The sequence below is a fragment of the Sarcophilus harrisii genome, chromosome 1, assembly GCF_902635505.1.
Source record: "Sarcophilus harrisii chromosome 1, mSarHar1.11, whole genome shotgun sequence".
Taxonomy (NCBI): Eukaryota; Metazoa; Chordata; class Mammalia; order Dasyuromorphia; family Dasyuridae; genus Sarcophilus; species Sarcophilus harrisii.
Genome location: NC_045426.1, coordinates 698,892,043 through 698,910,641, shown reverse-complemented (window position 1 = coordinate 698,910,641; position 18,599 = coordinate 698,892,043). Strand labels below are relative to the sequence as shown.

Sequence of the window (18,599 nt, the reverse complement as noted above, 5' to 3'; positions counted from 1 at the left end):
CCCCTTAATAAATACTCGGCGAGTTTGCCTCAGTTTACTGATAATGGCAAACGGTTCAGTGTTTTTGCCAAGAAAACCCCAAAACGGGGTCACGGCAAGTGGGGGCGATCTCCTATTCCATGAAATGCACCTAAGTGTCCGTTTGAGAAGAGATTCCCATTCAGCCCGTCTCTGCACACATCTTCACTGGTTCCGTCTCTGTTTGGCTGAAAGACTGGCTGAAGAAAACCTGGCTGCAGCCCCTTGGGGTCTCCTCCACTTCTCCCCAAGAACCTGCTTTGCTTTCCAGTTTTTGTGCGTGCTTCACTTGCAGGATAGAAGCGAGAACTTTTTTCCCTTCAATTTGTAGACCCAGGGCTTATCCAGCTGTTTAACAAGCAGAAGCCACTTAAGAAATGTTTATTGACTACAAATTGTATACAAATTTATCTGTAACCTAAAGGACTTTGGGGAATCGGCAGAGGGAAACCTGGTGATCCGTCCTGGTGCCGGTGACTCTGCTCTCCAGGCTGGCAAACTCTCTCTCCTCCAGAAGATCCCGGGGATTAGGAGCGGCCAGGAAAAGGAATAGATGTGCTCCTTAGTCTTCACCGCCACTTCCAAACCTCCACCTTCAAGATTCACTCCCGTTGCCTGGATCCCAAAAAGATCATAAAAGGAGGGAAAGGACCCATATGTGCAAGAATGTTTGTGGCGGCCCTTTCCGTAGCAGCAAGAACTGGAAACTGAGTGGATGCCCACGCGTTGGGGAATGGCTGAGTTATGACAGGGTGAACCCTGAAACTGTCCCCCTTGACTTCTGGGGGAAGCAATGGGGTGAAGTCCCATTTGTCTGTAAAAGAAGGGAGATTAAGGACTCTGAAAAGTCTGGGACAGCATATCTTCCCACACAACTTAAGTGGCTTCATTCAATTGGAGATCTTGGCCATATCACCCTTCATTGATCTTTTGGGGGTAGCTGGATCCCCTTCAGGAAATTCAGGCTTTGGGGAAAAGCCTTCAAAATGTTTTTATTCAGTTGGAGATCCGGGCCTGGTGAGTGTCTTGAAACTCCAAGATAAATATCTAGATCTGGGGGCATTGACTCTCTTTTCAACTGGAACCAAGCCTCAGACTTCTTAGAAAAAGACAATTTTAAATTTATCTTTTTTTTAATTTAGATTTATTTATATTTATAAATTACAAATTTATTTAAATCAAATCTTTGCAGAAGTCCAAAGTAGGATTATGCTTTGCCCAAAGGCCTTTCTTCTTGGCACAGCTGCCTATCGAGACTCTTGCCCGCTGTGAAGACATTCTCTTCTCAATAATAACCTTTTATTTCTCTGACAGGACTTTTCACCACTGAGGAGTCTGTTTTCCTAGCAAAGCTGCTTCTCGGTGCCAATAAAAATCCCTTTTGCCATTTAGACTTTTCGAATTCATGATTTCTTTCACGTTGGATCTGCATCTCCGACCAGAGAGGATTCTCACATCAGTTCTCTGCCACCAGACCCGCATCAGTTATGGTATATGAATGTTATGGAATATTATTGTTCTATGAGAAATGGTCAGCAGGATGATTTCAGAGAGGCCTGGAGAGACTTACATGAACTGATGCTAAATGGAGTGAATAGAACTAAGAAAATATTGTACACGGCAACAAGAAAATTATGTGATGATCAACTCTGATGGATGTGACTCTTTTCAACAATGAGGTGATTCAGGCCAGTTCCAATGGACTTATAATAGAGAGAGCCCAGAGAGAGAAATGTCCTTGTGTTGAGGTTCAAATAATGAGATTAGTGGTAGTGAAGAAGTGCCAGAATCGGGGTGGGGAATCCCCTCTGGTAGGTGCAGGTCCAATGCAAAAGAATTTGAAAAACCCCAAATCTGAGTGGCAGAAAAGGGAATGTTACTGTTCACTAAGAGGAAGCTTTCTTAATGGGTAAAACTCATTAGGAATTTGGCAAAAGTAGATTAACAGAGCCCTGGGTATATGGGTAAATGTTGGCCTGGAGCTGGAGCTGGCTAATCAGTAGCCAACCACCAGGCAGAGATCTCCAATTGAAGAAAATCACTTAACTGGGAATTTGAAGGCTTTCCCCAGAGTCTGGGAACTCCCTGAAGGGGATCCAGGCCACCCCCAAAAGATGTTTCAATGGAGGGTGATTTGACCAAGACTTGTGAAGGACTTGTCTGGAACAGGTAGGGCTTTTCCCAGGCTTTTGAGAGCCTGAGATCCCTAATCACCCTTCTTTTACAGATTAAAGGGGACACAGTTTCAGGGTTCTCCTCCGTCAGGTGAATCACAATATAGTATTTTCACTTTTGTGGTTTGCTTGCTTTTTGTCATTTCTCAGTTTTTCCTTTTTGATCTGATTTTTGTTGTGCAGCAAGATAAATATGGAAAGATGCATAAAGAAATTGCATGTTTTATCTCTATTGGGTTATTTGCTATCAGGGTGGGGAGCAGGGAAGGGAGGGGAAAAAACTTGAAATAGTGTTTTGCAGGGGTGAATGTTGAAAAAACTAAGTTTGCATGTATTTTGAAAATTAAAACTTTTCCCAAACCTATGTGCAGCATGATAAACGTGGAAATACATAGAGGAATTGCAGATATTTATCATGTATTGGATTACTTGCTGTCCGGGGTGAAGAAGGTGGGAGGGAAGGGAAAAATTTTTAAAACACAAGGTTTTGCAAGGATGAATGTTGAGAATTTTGCATGTGTTTCGAAAATAAAAAGCTTTAAAAAGAAAAAAGATTCATATCCATCCAGACTTAACACCCTATCTAAATCTGGGTGACTTACCTACTAAACTAAACCATTAATCTCACTTCCTCCTTACTCAAAACTCAGTAGCTGGCTCCTGTCCTCCCCCTTTCAGCCCTGCCCTTCTATTTGGGGATTTCCAAGTTCAAAACCTCAACTTTCCTGGTGTTTGTTTCTAGGATCAAGAACGTTGAAATTCCCCATCTTTCTCCCTTCTAAAGTTTGACCAGTTGAATTTTACTTCTGAATTTGATGACCCTGCTCATCCCTTTCCAAATCCCAAATGGAGGTCACACTTTCCATATATCACCACCTAGTGTTTGTTTCTAGGATCAAGACTGTTGAAATTCCAGACTCTCCCTAGCTGTATTTCCCAGCCATCATTGTTTTAACTTCATTTTCCTCCTGCTCATCACTTTCCAAATCCCAGCCTTTGGCTAACCACCACCAGTCTTTATTATTTCTACTCATGGGCTACTAAATGCCCCAAGAGGAAATCACTTCTCTTCTGACCAGATACCAAATTCAGTTAGTTATAGGTTCTCATTGTCTCAGTTCCTAGACTCTGCCCAGATTCCCTCTGTACTCCTCACAAGCCGTCTCTGTTCTCAAACCACTCTATGACTTTTTTCCCTCAGTAGAGACCCTTGATTCATATCATCCTTCAAAGAGATTGCACCCTTCAATCACTTCCACTCTATTATCCACTGATTCCTTTCCTATTGCCTTAAAACATGGCCAGATTTCTCTTATTAAAAAAATGTTTTTTTACTTGACCCTGCCACCTCCTTGAGTTACTCCCCTTTCTCTTTTCAAGGTCAAACTCCCAGGAAAAAAAAGCAATCTTCATTCATTGCCTCGACCTCAGCTCTCACTCACTCCCCGCCATTGATCCCTTGTTCCCTTGTGTGGTCGCTGATGTATTTCATTCTTTAAGAGGATCAAAATAACATCTCTGTATCGGGAACAAGGTCATAATTGGACAATCTAGATTCCAACCCCCAAACTTGAAAGGTTTCCAAAGTTCTTGGTTGTTAGTTGTCCTTTGTTCTCAAAGGGGACCAAAATGACCACCATGTTAGAGATGAGTTGCAGTGTGTCTGACTGGTTGACCATTAAAGTTTGGACTGTTCAGTTACACATAGCCCTAGGAACATTTGGGATGGATTCCTTAACTTTGCACATCTTGTGTGTGTGTGTGTGTTTTTTTTTTTTCCTGAGCTAATTCAATTCTGCTTTGCTTATGGAGCACAGCCCCTTCTCTGATAAGAGGGCACGCCATGCTGGGTGGTCCTGTGCCAGAGTCTTCCATACCAGACAATCAATACTAAAGTTCTTAAGAGAGACCTTGAGGCTGTCCTTGTATCACATTTTCTGACCACCTTGCGATGGCTTGCCCTGTATGAGTTCTCCATAAAATGATCTTTTTGGCAAGCGTACATCTAACTGCTACAAAGGCATGACTTAAAGAGTTCCTGTGAGTTCAACAATACAGATGTCTCCCAAATCTTTTTTTCCTCAGTTGAAAAATATTCTGTGCTTAGGAAGACAAGCATTTCCATAATAAAGCAGAATAGGAAAAAAAAAAAGAGGACTGCACATGAAATTGTAAATCTTTTATGTACAATGTTTTCCCTTTTAAATAGAAAAGTTATATAACTATTTTATCCTCTCCTCTGCTCTCGAGATAACTACCATTAGATACAAATGTATATGTGTAAAACCATACTATATATAATTGTATTTCTGGTTCTTTCTCTATATGCAGATAGCATCTTCCTTCATAGGTTCCTTATCCAGGTATTTATCTTAGTCAAAATAATCTGGTCGTTCAAGTTGTTCTTAAAACAATGTTGCTGTAAAATAACTGTTTGGACATGTATACGTATATTATATTTAACATATACTTTAACATTTAACATATATTGGTCAACCTGCCATCTGGGGGAAAGGGTGGGGGAAAGGAGGGGAAAAGTTGGAACAAAAGGTTTTGCAATTGCTGAAAAATTACCCATGCATATATCTTGTAAATAAAAAGCTATAATAAAAAAAAAAAGTTGCTGCTGTTATATTCAACATTCTCTTGGTTCTGCTCATTTCTTCATTATTTAGTGTGAGTCCTTCCATGTTTTTCTAAAAGGAACCTGTCCAGCAGTGTCTATACTGGGCCTGTATTTCAAAGAGATCATAGAAGAGGGAAAAGCACCCACATATGCAAAAATGTTTGTGGCAGCCCTTTTTGTGCTGGCAAGGAACTGGAAACTGAGTGGATGTAATGGCTGAATGGCATGATATATGAATGTTATGGAATATTATTGTTCTATAAGAAACAATCAGCAGGATTATTTCAGAAAGACCTGGAGAGACTGAACTGATGCTGAATAGAACCAAGAGAACATTGTACATAGCTACAAGATTATGTGATGATCTACTGTGAGAGACTTGATTCAGGCCGATTCCAATAGATTTATGATAGAGCATCTGCACCCAGAGAGAGGGCTGTGGGAACTGAATGTGGATCAAAGCATAGTTTTTTCACCTTTTTTGTTGTTTGCTTGGATTTTTCATCATGGTTTTATTTTCGCTTTTGATCTGATTTTTTTGCACAGCATGACGAATTTGGAAATGTTTAGAAGAATTACACGTTTAACCTACATCAGATTGCCTGCTGTCTTGGGGAGGGAAGAAAATTTGGAACACAAGGTTTTGCAAAGGTGAATGTTGAAAACTATCTTTGCATGTTTGGAAAAATAAAATAAACTTGCTCATTTCTTATAGCACAGTCTTATTACCTCATGATCACATACAACTTGAAGCCATTGCCCAATTGATCGGCATCCCCTTGATTTCCAGTTTCTTTGCAACTACAGCAAGCAGCGCGAATTAAATATTTCAAAACATATATTCTTTTCCTTTTCCCTTCATCATCTTAGGAAATAGACCTAGTAGCATAGTAGTATTGTTGGGTCAAAGGGTCTAAGACAGTTTTATAACTCTTTGGGTACAATTCCAGATGAATTGTCAAAATGGTTGGATCAATTCACAGTTCCATCAATAAAGCATTAGTGTCCCAGTTTTTGTACATCTCCTACATTTGTGGATTTCCATTTCTATTATTTTAGCCAAGATAGCCAAATGACATCTCAAGGTAGTTTTAGTGTGCATTTTTCTCTAATAATTTAGGGCATTTTTTCACATAACTACAAATTGTTTTGATTTCCTTGTAAAATAGCCTGTTCACATCCTTTGACCATTATCTATTGAGAAATATATGAGAAATCTCATATTCCTAAAGAATTAACAAAGTTCTTTATATACTTGAGACCTGTATGAGAAAATGTTTATAATCTCTTCCCCAATTTTCTGCTTTCCTTCTAATCTTGGCTTATATGTTTTATTTGAACAAATCCTTTGTAACTGTAATTGAAATCCTCCCAATGTGCTCACTCTCATTTATTCATAAATTGTTTGCCTATCAATAAGTCTTCTAATGTGTTCTTCAAATTTTCTTATAGTATCTCAGACTTATAGATCTAGGTCATGTATCCATTTTGACTTTGTAAATGGTTTAAGATATTGGTCTATGCAAGATGATTTCAGAAAGGCCTGGAGAGACTTACATGAACTGATGCTGAGTGAAGCGGGTAGAACCAGATCATTGTATGTGGCAACATCGAGATTATGTGGTAATTCTGATGGATGTGACTCATCAACAATGAGATGATTCAGGCCAATTCCCAATAGACTTGTGAAGGAGAAAGCCATCTGCAACCAGAGGGAGGACTATAGGAGCTGAATGTGGATCACAACATATTATTTTCTCATTTTTTGTTTCCTTTCTTTTTCTTTTTGTTCTGATTTTTCTTGTACAGCATGCTAATTGTGGAAATATGTATAGAAGAGTTGTATATTTAATCTATATTGGATTACTTGCTGTCTAGGAGAAGAGAAGGGGGGGAAAAGAGGGCAATAAAACTTGGAACACAGAGTTTTACAAGGGTGACTGTTGAAATCTATGCATGTATTTTGAAATTTTTTTTACAAGATATTAAATGTTTATGCCCAATTTCTGCCAAGATATTTTCTAGCTTTTTCAACAATTTCTACCAAATTCTTCTCCCTGAACTCCACATCTTTACACTTGTAAAATGCAAGGTTTTTATGGTTATTTGCTGCTCTAAGTCTGTTCCATTCCACTGCTCTACCTATTTCTTAGCCAGATAGTTTTGATATAATAGTTTAAAGATCTGATACTGCTAAATCTCCTTCATGGTTTTCTTGTTCCTTTGATAGTAACTTGTTCTTCCAAATGAAATTTTATTATTTTTTCAATAAAATAAATTTTTATAACTGGAATGGCATTGAAAATATAAATTTAGGTGTCTGCCTACACTTATGAGTAATTGATGTTTCTCAAATTATCTAGATCTGATTTCATTTGTACATAAAGTTTTATAATCTTGTTCAATAGTTCGTTTGTTTCGGCAGATGTATTACCAGCTATTTTATACTGTCTGGAGTTATTTTAAACAAGGTATCTCTTTCTGTCTCTTCTTGCAGGATTTTGCTAGAGACAAAGAAATGTTGTGGTTTATGTGGGTTTAGTTTATATTCTGACTCTTTAGAAAAACTGCTTTATCTAACTTTTTAGTATCTACACAGTCAGCCTTTAGCTCTCGACTTCCAACTCCATTATCTCCAACTGCATCTTAGGTTGTCTCCATTTGTATGACCTGGAGACATCTCAAATCCAACATGTCCAGAAACAGAACTCTTCTTCCCTTCTACTCAAATAAAATTGTTTCCTAACTTTCTAAATGCTTAAGCACATCAAGGTCAAAATCCCAGTCAGTCTTGATTCTTCCCTCACTCAGTCCTATCAACACCATCTTTAACACCATCTGTTCCCTAATTAGGCCCTCATATCTCCTTCTCACGTGGCCTATTTAATAGTAAGCTTCCTTACTGGTCCTCTTGCTTCATCTTTCAGTTTCCAACTTGTCATTGAACCCTCCCCCCTCACAAAATTGTGTATTCCCTATGTATATACATATTGAACATGTACAATATTTTCCAATAATATGTATTATTTCTCACAGTATATCAAACTCTTGGGGGGTAGGGCCTCATTTTTTCCCCTTTTGCACTAAAGAAAACTTCTGCACAATTCCTCAAAGCAGAATGGGAAGTCCCCTAAAGTAGTGGGTTCCTCCTTCCCAGAGTTACTTAAATAAAGGTGACTCCTTATCAAAGATGTTATAAGGATGGGCCGGGTCAGAAGTTTCTGAGATCCTTTACAAACTCCCCAATTCTACACCACGAGGGTCCAGTGAACATGTGGAATAGGGCTTGGGCAGGGGCAGGGCCACTGAGGAGCTGGGGGCAGATTGGGCAGCCAGGGACAAGGGTGTCCCTGCGCACCAGACACACTACACAAGCTTTGCCAGGGCTGGGCCTACTGGATGGCACCCGTAGCTCCGAATTGAGGGCAACTTCCAATAGTTCTAACTTTTAAAGAGGCTACACCTGGACAGAGTGGATTAGCTCTGATATGGGGATTTGGGTCGGTGCACGGAGCTGGTGATACAGGAGCAGAAGAGCCCAGGACCCAAACTCCAAGATGTCAATCTTGGCTTAGGGTACCCAAGTCCCCGGTTAAGACTAGAATCCTGATCTTACCGCAAGACTAGTGTTTCCCCCTCTATCACAAGATGGTACAAGGAGGAAGTAGAGGGTGGCAGAGGAACTTCCAAAGATGGCTTTGCCCATCTTGAATAAATCAAGACTTGTGAGTCATGCATTATTGTTCCCTTGTACAACTTTTTCCAGAAACACGATCACAAATAAAGCCCCAAGCAAACCAACTTCTGTCCTCTGTCCTGTTAAATCACCACTAGGCCAAAGATTACACTGTTCCCTTAATAAGGAGGTCACAGGAAGGTGAGAAACAGTACTCCTGACACATGCTGAGAAAATGTCCTTTTATTCTTATCGACTGTGACAAAATAACATTTTATACAAATAAGTCACCTAGTTCACTTTGGACAGAGAGACATTACAAAGGAAGAAAGGTCTCAGGTGGAGAGAGAGGGAAGAAAGGGAGAGGTATAGACCAGGTCACTGATGCTTCTTACATTCTGTGAAAATAGATTTACATGGAAAAAATAGAATTTTACAACTTCAATGAATTTACATGATCCTTTGTAAAACAAGAGGGAAAATCCACCAACCACCAGATCCGTCTTGTACAAAAGAAATGAGTAACATGGAGATGGCAGCGATGGAGTGCCTCAGATCACTGGGCTCACACTCCTGGGAGGTAATTTCTGCATTTGGGAACAATGCTCAGTGCAAGAGCACATGCCGGACTTAGACTTCTGAGCACTCTGCCCCAACCCCTGGCCCAGCGGGGGGACATCACCTACAAGGCCGCGAGTGACCTACCTCCCTGGCGAGCCGCTCACAGCTAGGATAGCAAAGTCACATCTCTTGGATGCGTTCTTCATCAAGTGAAAATTGTCCATTCAAATGCCCTGCGGTAAACACTTACAGATGTGCCTCCCCCCCCCCCCCCCCCATGAAGACCCAATCAGGGGCTGCTTGAGAAGTCCCCACACACCAACACTGTCACCTGATCACAAAGGCGCACAGACTGGCTCCCTCAGGAGGCCCGTGTCCCTGCACTACTTCTCAAAGCCCACTAGCTGGAAGCCAGAAGCCAGGCTGGCTCACCCAACTTCTATCTTCATCGGTTCTCTACTTACCCATCAGGAGGTTTCACTTAACAAATGAGGATCTTCTTTGGAGGAGGGAGCTTAGTCCTGAGGCTCTGGAGAAAAGGACTGGCTGCTGTTTGCTCTAAGGTGAAATGTGACGGACAGGAGGGAAAGGACAGGGGGACGGGGGCAGAGCCCACAGGACGGTCCCTGGAATGCAGCAGGACAAGCCCTGGAAGCCGCCCGGAGGGCCAAGCGCGGCCTCAGGGACGTGGCTTCTGGGCTTAGAGGGAGCTGGGCATCCTCTCTCATCTCTGCGACAGACCGGCTCTAACCTGCCCTTCACATCGCACCTCACGCTGGCCGTGGGTCCCTAGCATTTCTTCACCACCAAGGACAGAAGCCAGAAAATGGACACAACACCACTGGTTCCTTCTCAAGGGGGGCGACTTCCCACTTCACCTTCAGGGTTCCCAGAGTCTTTAGAGTTCCAAGGAAGTTTCAGGGCGCAGGGCCGAGGACCAGCCACAAAGACCCACAGCCTCAAACACCTGACCTCTGTGATTCTGGGGAAAGTGAACCCCACCCATGGATAAACCTGGAAAAGTCCATCCTAAAACCAAGCCTACTCTGTGCGGAGCCATCCACCCCGGCCCCCGGGACACAGTCTCCGGCTCGAGACGGGGCAGAGAGGGTCTGCACAGCTCCCCAACGTCGCCCCTGTGGGCACTCTGCAGCTCAACACAACTGAAAGGGAACCAAAAGTCACAAGGTGGAAGCAACAGCTGCCCGGGAACGAGGGAGAGGAAACCACAGCGAGAATGCTTCCCCAGCAGCACTGGGGCAAAGCCACAGGTAAGGCACCAGGATTTCTGCTCAACTCTCTCTCGGGCTCGGGCTCCCCTCACTCGGCCTGCAAGCCCAACCTCCAGGCCGAGGAGCTCTTGGCACAGGGGATGTGGCCAAGGCACAGCCCTAGGAAAGCAGGGCTGACCCATCCCCACCACCCTGGTTTTCAAGCTAGCCCCGGAACCTCACGATGACCAGAGGGGCTCCAACAGACAGAGGCAGGGACCTACGACCTCCGGCTGGTCTCAGGGGCTCTGCTTTTGCCCCAGTGTTGGTGGCTCTCTCGGGGCTTTGATTGAAAGTCCCTCTGGGAACTTCCTCCAGACAGCTTTAGAATAGTGCTATTGGTGACCAGCAGCGACATACTGCTTGTTAAACAGCCACGTTTCAGTGAGCACCTAAAGAGAAACAATGCAGAGACACAAGTCTCAAGTTCCCAAGGAGATGTGCAAGGTCTGTTAGGGTCGTCCGAGAGAGCGATCCTACCTGTCCCGACCTCCCCCCAAACCTCTCTCGTCCCATAGTTAACAAAGGCCACAACCTTTACTTTGGTCTGACAGCCTGGGAAGGTTCTGCTAACTTTGGTGGGGAATCAAGTCAAGAAGTTGCTTAAGTTCAGGTCACTCCATATGGACAGTCAGCGTCTGTTCTTTCCTCCTCCAAAGCTCCGGGCCACAACATATAGACCGAGTCCCCTTCATGTAAGACTGTGTTCCCCTGATGACCACAATGGGTTCTGGGAACCTGGTTAATACTATTTTGAGTCTAGCCTCAGATCAGATAAGCTGGAAACACCATTGTCAAAGTATAACATCTTTGACAAGTTCAGAATTTTTCAAAATAATACAGTGGGGGGAAGACCGGGAAGCAATAGGCTGCTCCAGCCCCAGAGTAGACTATTACCCCACAAATAAAACCAACACATTCTACCTAAGGAGATGAAATGAGCGTTCGTAAGGCGGCAAAAGCCAAAATGGCCACGGGTTGAAAGCTCCCCGGCATGAGGACAGGAACAGGAAGGCACTGCCAGTTTGGAGAGAGGAGTCCTGCCTGGGAAGTTCCCTTGGGAGAGGCCGAGACCTTGGGGTGACTCCGGGAAAGGCACCCCGCCTGACCAAGGGTCCTGGGAACAGAGAGAGCCAGGCTTCTCCAGGAATTTAACTCTAGGAGGGGCCTTACGACCCCCTCCCAGGCCACAGCCCCGCTTTGCCCTGCCCCCTGCTCCTCCCACCCCCGGCTCCTCTGGGCCGGTACCAGGGCACGAAAGCGCCGAGGCCGTGAGAGGAGCGGCGGAGGTGGAAGCCCAAGCCAGAGGCGCCCACGGCCACGGGACACCTGCCCCTTCCAAGGCGGCTGCTAAGTCCTGGGGAGCCCCCTGAAGCCCCCCACTTGTAGTTCTCTAGGAGAGGGCTCAGCTGGAAAGCACAAACAAGTGAACACAGCTAAAACCAAGTGGAAATAAACTTTCTTCTTTAACTGGCTTAAAAAGGCCTTATCCTAACCCGTTATTCAACAAGAGTACCTTCAAGATCTAAGGGACAGCAAGAAGAAAGGGAGGAAAGGGGGCTGGGGGAGGGAAGAGCAGCCCTGCTCGGCATTTCCCGGGGTGGCGAGGAAGCTGCGCTGCTCCGCCGGGCTGGGGGCTGTGGTCGTGGTCCTCGTGGCTTGGTCCCCTCGGCACGCCAGGTGCAGCACCTCGCCCTCCTGCCCGCAGCTACTGCCCCCCGTTGTAGGCGTAGTCAGCCTTGTTGTGCATGATCAGCTTGTTGTCCACAAAGTAGAAGCTGTCCGAGCGAGTCTCGTAAGGGTGCTCCACCATGAGGCGAACTGCGGACCCAGAGCAGGGAGGAGTGAGGGCCTGGGCCCTGTGCGAGCCCACCCGCCCACCCTCATTCACCAGCCAGTCTGCTCCGGGGGCCCTGCCAGAGGAGGGGCTCGGGCACTGCCTGCATGTGCCAGGGCTCGGCGCCTCCCGCACACTGAGAGTACTGCACAACATACGAAGCACCGGGGGCTCCCCAAACCTCAGCGAGTTAATGGAAGTCACCTGTGGTGACCCTATGAGGGAGGGCCACAAGAACCTCACTTGCAGGGGCAAACTAGGACCCAGAAGGCCCTGCTCAGAACCGGGGAGTGGGAGAACCCCGCACTCTTTGGAGGAGAACCCCTGCTCATGGGGTGCCCATTCAGGAGCCTTCCCACCCTCACACCATCATCTCCCAGGAAGTCAGCCTCAAAATCCTTCCCTCACCAGTGTTCTCAGGGGAGGACCAAGGCCGAAGCCTCCTCCCACCTTCTCCCTCCTGCTGCACAGGGAGCCTGGCTCAAGACATCTGTGTGTTCCAGTGGAAGCCTGACCACGGGGCTAACCCCTTCTTCATTCACACCAGAGGACAAGGGAAATTGAGTCACACCTCTGGCCCGCGAGCCCCACAGAAAGGGAGAAGTCGCAGCAGCCAATCAGGGCAGAGTGAGGAGCCGACACTGAACAGCCTTTAGGCTCCTCTCCCCTGATCCTCACGAGCCTTGTTACAAGGCACTAAGCACAAGGAACACGCCTAGCCGTTCACAGAGAGGTCTGAGGCCCAGCGCTTCTCTCGTGCCCTGATCCTCCCGGCACTCGGCTGCCTAGACCGGGAATCCTCCTGGACCCCGACTTCCTCCCATCAGCTCTGAGCAGCCGCCCCCTTCTCTCTCTGTCCAAGGATCTTGGAGCCCAGCAAACCCCGAGGTAAAATCCTGTCTCGGCCACCTCTAAGCCGCGTGTGGCTCAGCTTCCTCATCTGTGAAATGGGGCTAATGCCGACACGCAGGGGGATGTGAAATACAAAGTGCTTTGCCCACTCGGAAGCACTACGCAAACGTTAGCTCCTGGCAGCCGGAACGTGCTCCGGGGCCCTGCCCTCCAGGCCCTCACTCCCCTGCTCAGGAGCAATCGGGAACTGCCTAGTACTTCCTAGAACAACTCGCACTGCTTTGTCTGGATCTCAGGCCCTTGGCCAATCAGATCTGGCCCGGGTTTCTGGTAGGTCTTGAACACAGGCTGTTCCTCCCTCCAAGTGCCCTCCCCACCACCTCAGACTGGATTCTTGTTAGAACACATGTAGCAATCTGAAGTCCCTCCCATTGGCCAATGCCGGCTTCCCGGAGGCCAGAGGGCAGGACCTGGCTCGGCCCTCAATGCCCGGCTCGGCTCTACTCCTAAGGGCCTGACTACCAATGATGGTTCCAGGGGTGCAGGCGGTGGAGTCGGGACAGCCCTTTAACCTCCGTCTGCCTTCCTGCCCTGAGAAACGTCCCAAAGAGTCGGACGTGACTGAAGGGCAACAACAGGTGCCGGGCACTGGGCCAAGTGCTTGAGAGACCCAGAGAGCACAGGAGGTGCTGGGCTTGCCTTGGGGGTGGGGCAGCTAGGAAGGGACCTGTCCACTCGGGGTCCCTCCGGGTCTCCCTATCCCCCTATATAAAGTGAAGGGCAGAGAATAACAGAAGGAAGGAAATACATACTGACATCCTCGGAGAGCTGAGGAAACTCATAGATATGTTCACATGTATTCCTGCTACTGGGGATGCAGAAGCCAAAATCAAAGTCAAAGTTTTTCAGCAAACGCTCCCGAAAATAGTGCCGTTCAATCATTCGGAAGTTAGATACTGGCTTGTCTCCTACAGTGAACTCCACCCTGAAAGAGACACCTCTGTAAATACCCCCTCTGCTCGAGGAGGGCCTAGCCTGCCCCGGCCCCCCGGCACTCAGGAAGGGACCACGGGGGCTCTCTCTGTACCGCCACAGTGCCCTCCCATCAGGATCTCCTCGTACTCACGTGGCCCCAACCGTTCGGAGTCGGAGAAATGCGGGCGTGAACTGATAGCGAACAAAACGTCCTGCACTGGTGTCTACCTCTCCGCTTTCTTCCTCCTCCTCCTCCTCTTGGTCTGAGAGAGGCAAGGGAAAAAGGGGACAAAGGAGGTGAGGACCACTCGGGAGTGAGGGTCGGGGATGAGTCTGGGGAACGACAGAAGCACAGCTGGGTCACAGGCTCAACTGTCCCGCTAAATGAACCAAAGGCCTTCAGCCAAAGGAAACAAAGGAAAGGGGTCCCCGGGCCACGTCCTTAAGCCTCCTGGGGAGTTCCCATCCTGGACTGATCCTGAAGAACCAGGGGGATCCCAAGATGGGGCTGGAGAGTTGGGCCAAAAACTTAGATATGGGACAAAACAATCCCTGAAAACATTTGAGGGGGAAGAGAGCAAAGGAAAGAAAGTCAAGGGAGGAGAATGACCTTCCAGTGTGACCCTGACCGATTACAGTGGCCTTGCTAGAAATGTCCCTCTGAGGAGAAATGGGATCCTCCCCCCAAGACAACCTAGTTTCAGACTTCCGGACCACTCAATGGCATTGGCACTGAGAACCCGGTACTGCCTCGGCCCAGGTGGGAGGCAACTACCCTAGACATTCCCAAACGATGAGGAGCTGGAAAAAAGGCGGCTAGAAGAACAGGCTCTCCCCTATCTGTGGCCTCCCACACGGGCCCTAAGCTCAGGCAAAGGGCTTCCCCCCAAGGCTGGGGAGCCTACCTGAAGCAGAAGGCTTGGCAATTTCAAAGAGCACCGTCCCTGTTTCCAAATCACGTATTTTAAATCGGGTAAAATCAATACTGTAGATGTTGTCCTCGGGTCTGCAAAGATAGTCTGAAAAGGAGAAGGAGGTCCAGATTCTTAAAATTTCCCTCTCACCCGGCTACTGATGGCATTGACAGGCTCACAGCGTCAGAAGCCATGGAATCCGACCTCTTATTTACTGAGACCCTGAGAAAGGCCAGTGACTGGGCCGGGGGGCGCTGAGAGGGAATTCGGGCCTGGGTCTCGCAGGCCTCCCAGGACCAGAGAGCCTGGCCTGGGACTTTCCCCGGGAGAGCTCTCACGGGAATGGGCAGGAGCTTCCCATTTGGAGGCCCTAAATCCACACAACATTTAAAAGAGTCTCTGGGTTGGTTTTCTGAATTAATTAACACACCATTTCTCCTCCAAGGGCTTCTTTTCCTCTTTTTAAAGGAAAGTCATCCTTATGGAATGGCCCAGAAGGAAGGTGGGAAGGAGCCAGGGGGAGATTCCCTGCCCACCTGAGAACTCCTAGAACACACCAGAGCTAGTCACCCCGGCAACTTGCCCTGGGACTTCCTCCATTGGTCCCTCCAACATCTCCTGGATGTCACTGAGCTCATAATCTCCTCTGTACCCGCCCCAGAGCCAGGGTCCGCCGGTGGCCCTGCAATGATGCACCTGACCCACAGCAGGGGCCTGACAAGCGCGGGCCCTGCGGGAGCGGGGCTGGCCAAAAAGGTGGCCCCATTCAGCTCCCCCGTCGTGTGCAAACAGCAGGCCCACCCCCTTCTCCCCCCGGGCAAAGCAAAACAAAGCAAAACAAACCAGGGGGCAGATAAAACCCAGGCCTCAGGGGGGGGTCTAACTGGTCCCTCCCTCTGCCGTCCTGTGGCCCCTTCCCCCTCCCCCCCCCCGGCCGCCCTGGGGCAGAGACTTCAGGCCCTGTGGCACCTCCTGGAAGCCCGTCTGCCTCAGGGAGGGGGGGGCTTCTGCCCAGCCTGGTGGAAAGGGGGCCAGGCGGAGGGAGTCGCGCCGCCCGCTCATAAAGGGAAGCGAAAAGGGGAGACCGTCACTAATCCGTCCCCAGGCCCGTTACAGGCCCAAGAGAGGCCCTGGTCCGAGAGCGCCGGCCCTGGGGGGGAGGGGAGGGGGTGCCAGCCACTGAGGCCGGGGAGAGCAGGGGGCAGAACCCGGGGGCGGGATGGGCTCACGGCCTGGGCGGAGAGACCCCTCCCCCAGCAGCCGCTGGGAGAACCAGCCGGGAGGGGGAGGGGGCGGTAGCGCAGGGGAGTAGGGAGCGACCCCCCAACAATCCGCAGCCCGTAAGGCCCCGGGGCGAGGCTCCCGAGCCCCCCCCATCTTGCAGTTTTTGAGGGATGGCCCTGGGCGTGAGGATCCGGGCCGGGGGAGGGGGAGGGGAGAGTAAGACAAGGCCCAAGAGATGGGGGGGAGGGGGCCGCGCTGAAGGGCCGCCCGAGCCCCGTTTTGAGGAGGGGGTCGGTGATGGGGGAGGGGGGGTCGGTGACGGGGGAGGGGGGGGGTCGGCGATGGGGGAGGGGAGGGCCCGTCCGGGCCCGGGCCCCGCTCCCCGCCCCCCCCCGGGCAGACTCACTCTCCGTGACGCGGCTCAGGCGCAGGACGTGCTCGGGCCGGATGGTCTCCAGCGCCAGCAGCTCCTGCTCCGTGACCGGCGGGACCCGCCTGGCCTCGGGCCTCCCAGAGCCGCTGCCGCCGCCGTCCGCGGGATGGTGGTGGGCGGCGGACGGCGGCTGGCGCCGGGCCTTGAGCCGGTTCAGGACGCCGCCACCGGGCTTCTTCTTCTCGTCCTTGGTTCCCCCCAGAGCCCCGGGCCCCGGCCCCGCCGCAGCCGCTGCAGCCGCCGCCGCCGCCTTCGGGTTCGAACCGCTCATCGCTCCGCCGCCAAGATGGCCGCCACGCCGCCGCCGCCCCCACAGCGCCGTAACTATGGAGAGGGCCGGGGGGCGGGGCAGGGCGGGGCCGGGCCTGGATCGGGGGCGGGGCCGGGCCGGGGCCGGGGCGCGGGGGCGGAGTCAGAGCGGCCCCGGCGCGCGCCGCGGCCGGTCCCACGCGGCGCTCCCAGTCCCGGCGCTGCGCCCGAGGCCGGGCCCTGAGCGTCCGAGCCGGGCCTCCCCTCCTGGGGCCGCCCTCACCCCGGGCAGGGCCCCGGGGCCGCTCTGACTCCTCCCCCGCGCCGGCCCGAGACCCGAGGCCCGACCCTGAGCGTCCGAGCCGGGCCCCCCCCCCTCGGGCCGCCCTGACTCCTCCCCCGCGCCGGCCCGAGACCCGGCGCTGCGCCCGAAGGCCCGAGGCCCGACCCTGAGCGCCCGAGCCGGGCTCCCCCTTCTGGGGCCGCCCTCACCCCGGGCAGGGCCCCGGGGCCGCTCTGACTCCTCCCCCGCGCCGGCCCGAGACCCGAGGCCCGACCCTGAGCGTCCGGACCGCCCCCTCCCCCCCCTCCTCGGGCCGCCCTGCCCGGGGCGAGGCTCCGGAGCTCGGGCCCGGGCCCCTCTCAGCCGCGGCAGGCTCGGCGCGCAAGCCTGTGGCCCTCCGCGAAATGGGGCCCGGCGCGGCCGCGAGGCCTAGATGGCATAATGGGCGCGGGGCGCAATGCGGCTGTCAAAGCTGCCCGCCCGGGAGCAAGCGTTTGCTAAGGGAAGCGGGAGGGGGGCGTGCCCGGCGCTGATGAGCGCCCCTCCGGGTAGGTGCTGGGGGGGAAACTGAGGCAGGCAGGGTCCGGCCCGGAGTCTCAGCTCGCGCCAGAGGCCCCAAACCCCGGCCTTCTCCTATAGGGGGGAATGTTCGGATTCACTCGCGCCTTCTCGGCGAGAGCCAGAGAATCCGGAACTCAGAGTTTTAAAAACCAGGGTTGGAAAGTGTTTTACCTGGCGGGAAATAAAATATCAATAACTGTAACACCAGGATTCAAAAGGGACTTTACCGGCTTTGTGAGTCTGGGCAAGTCACTGAACCTTAATTTCCCATCTGTTAGAAAGGGGGGGAGAAGTAATAACAACTTCCTCTGCCTCCCTGGGCAGGCGCTTATTTGTAACGCACTTAACACAGCCGCAGCGCCCTATAGTTTGTTTTTAATACACATTTTTATGAATTATGTTGAGAGAGAAGAATCAGAACAGAAAAACCACGGAAAAGATAAAAAACACAAGTGAACAGAGCACGCCTTGATTTCCCAGAACCCTATAGATGCTTATTCTCTCCCCTTCCCCATTAACAACATCGTGATTCAGAGGTGTTGGGGGATGGGAGCATTGGGAGTGAAGCGGAATCCCAATCCCTATATTTCCTGCCCGTGGGTGACCCCTGAGGATCACGCCACCTGAAGCTGCACTCCTTCCTTCAAAGGTCAAGAAACAATGGCCCGTCCAGAGGGACTTAGTAACCTAAGGTCGCAGGAAGAAGTAGTTTCCCCCTCCAGATCTCCTTCACCTTTCTTGCCCACAAAATGGGTGAATTCCATTTGAGGCTGGAAGCAGTGGACAGAAGGCCGAGGCTAGTCAGGAAAGCTCCTCTTCCCCAGTTCAAGCATGGCCTCAGACACTTACTAGCAGGGTGACCCCGGGCAAGCCACTTCCCCGATGGCCTGTTTCCTCATCTGGAAAATGTGCTGGAGAAGGAAATGGCAAAGTACTCGAGTGTTT

General features: G+C 50.3%; 1 protein-coding gene across 1 annotated transcript; it reads right to left on the bottom strand.

Annotated features, from left to right (window-relative positions):
* Window positions 1–8,722: 8,722 nt before the first annotated feature.
* On the bottom strand, window positions 8,723–16,847 carry UNC119B (unc-119 lipid binding chaperone B). Its single transcript, XM_031948732.1, has 5 exons — window positions 16,535–16,847; window positions 14,896–15,009; window positions 14,142–14,253; window positions 13,828–14,000; window positions 8,723–12,147 (listed from the first exon to the last, which is right to left on the bottom strand). Exons 1-5 carry the CDS (start codon window positions 16,830–16,832, stop codon window positions 12,035–12,037), a joined length of 810 nt encoding a protein of 269 aa, XP_031804592.1. The 5' UTR covers window positions 16,833–16,847; the 3' UTR covers window positions 8,723–12,034.
* Window positions 16,848–18,599: the final 1,752 nt, after the last annotated feature.

Coding starts and splice junctions, on each gene's coding strand:
- UNC119B (XM_031948732.1), bottom strand. CDS start 16,832: ATGAGCGGTTCGAACCCGAAGGCGGCGGCGGCGGCTGCAGCGGCTGCG. Junction 14,254..14,895: donor TGCCAAGCCTTCTGCTTCAG/GTAGGCTCCCCA, acceptor TGCCTCTCTCAG/ACCAAGAGGAGGAGGAGGAG. Junction 12,148..13,827: donor TCAGCTCTCCGAGGATGTCA/GTATGTATTTCC, acceptor CTGGGTCCGCAG/TTCGCCTCATGGTGGAGCAC.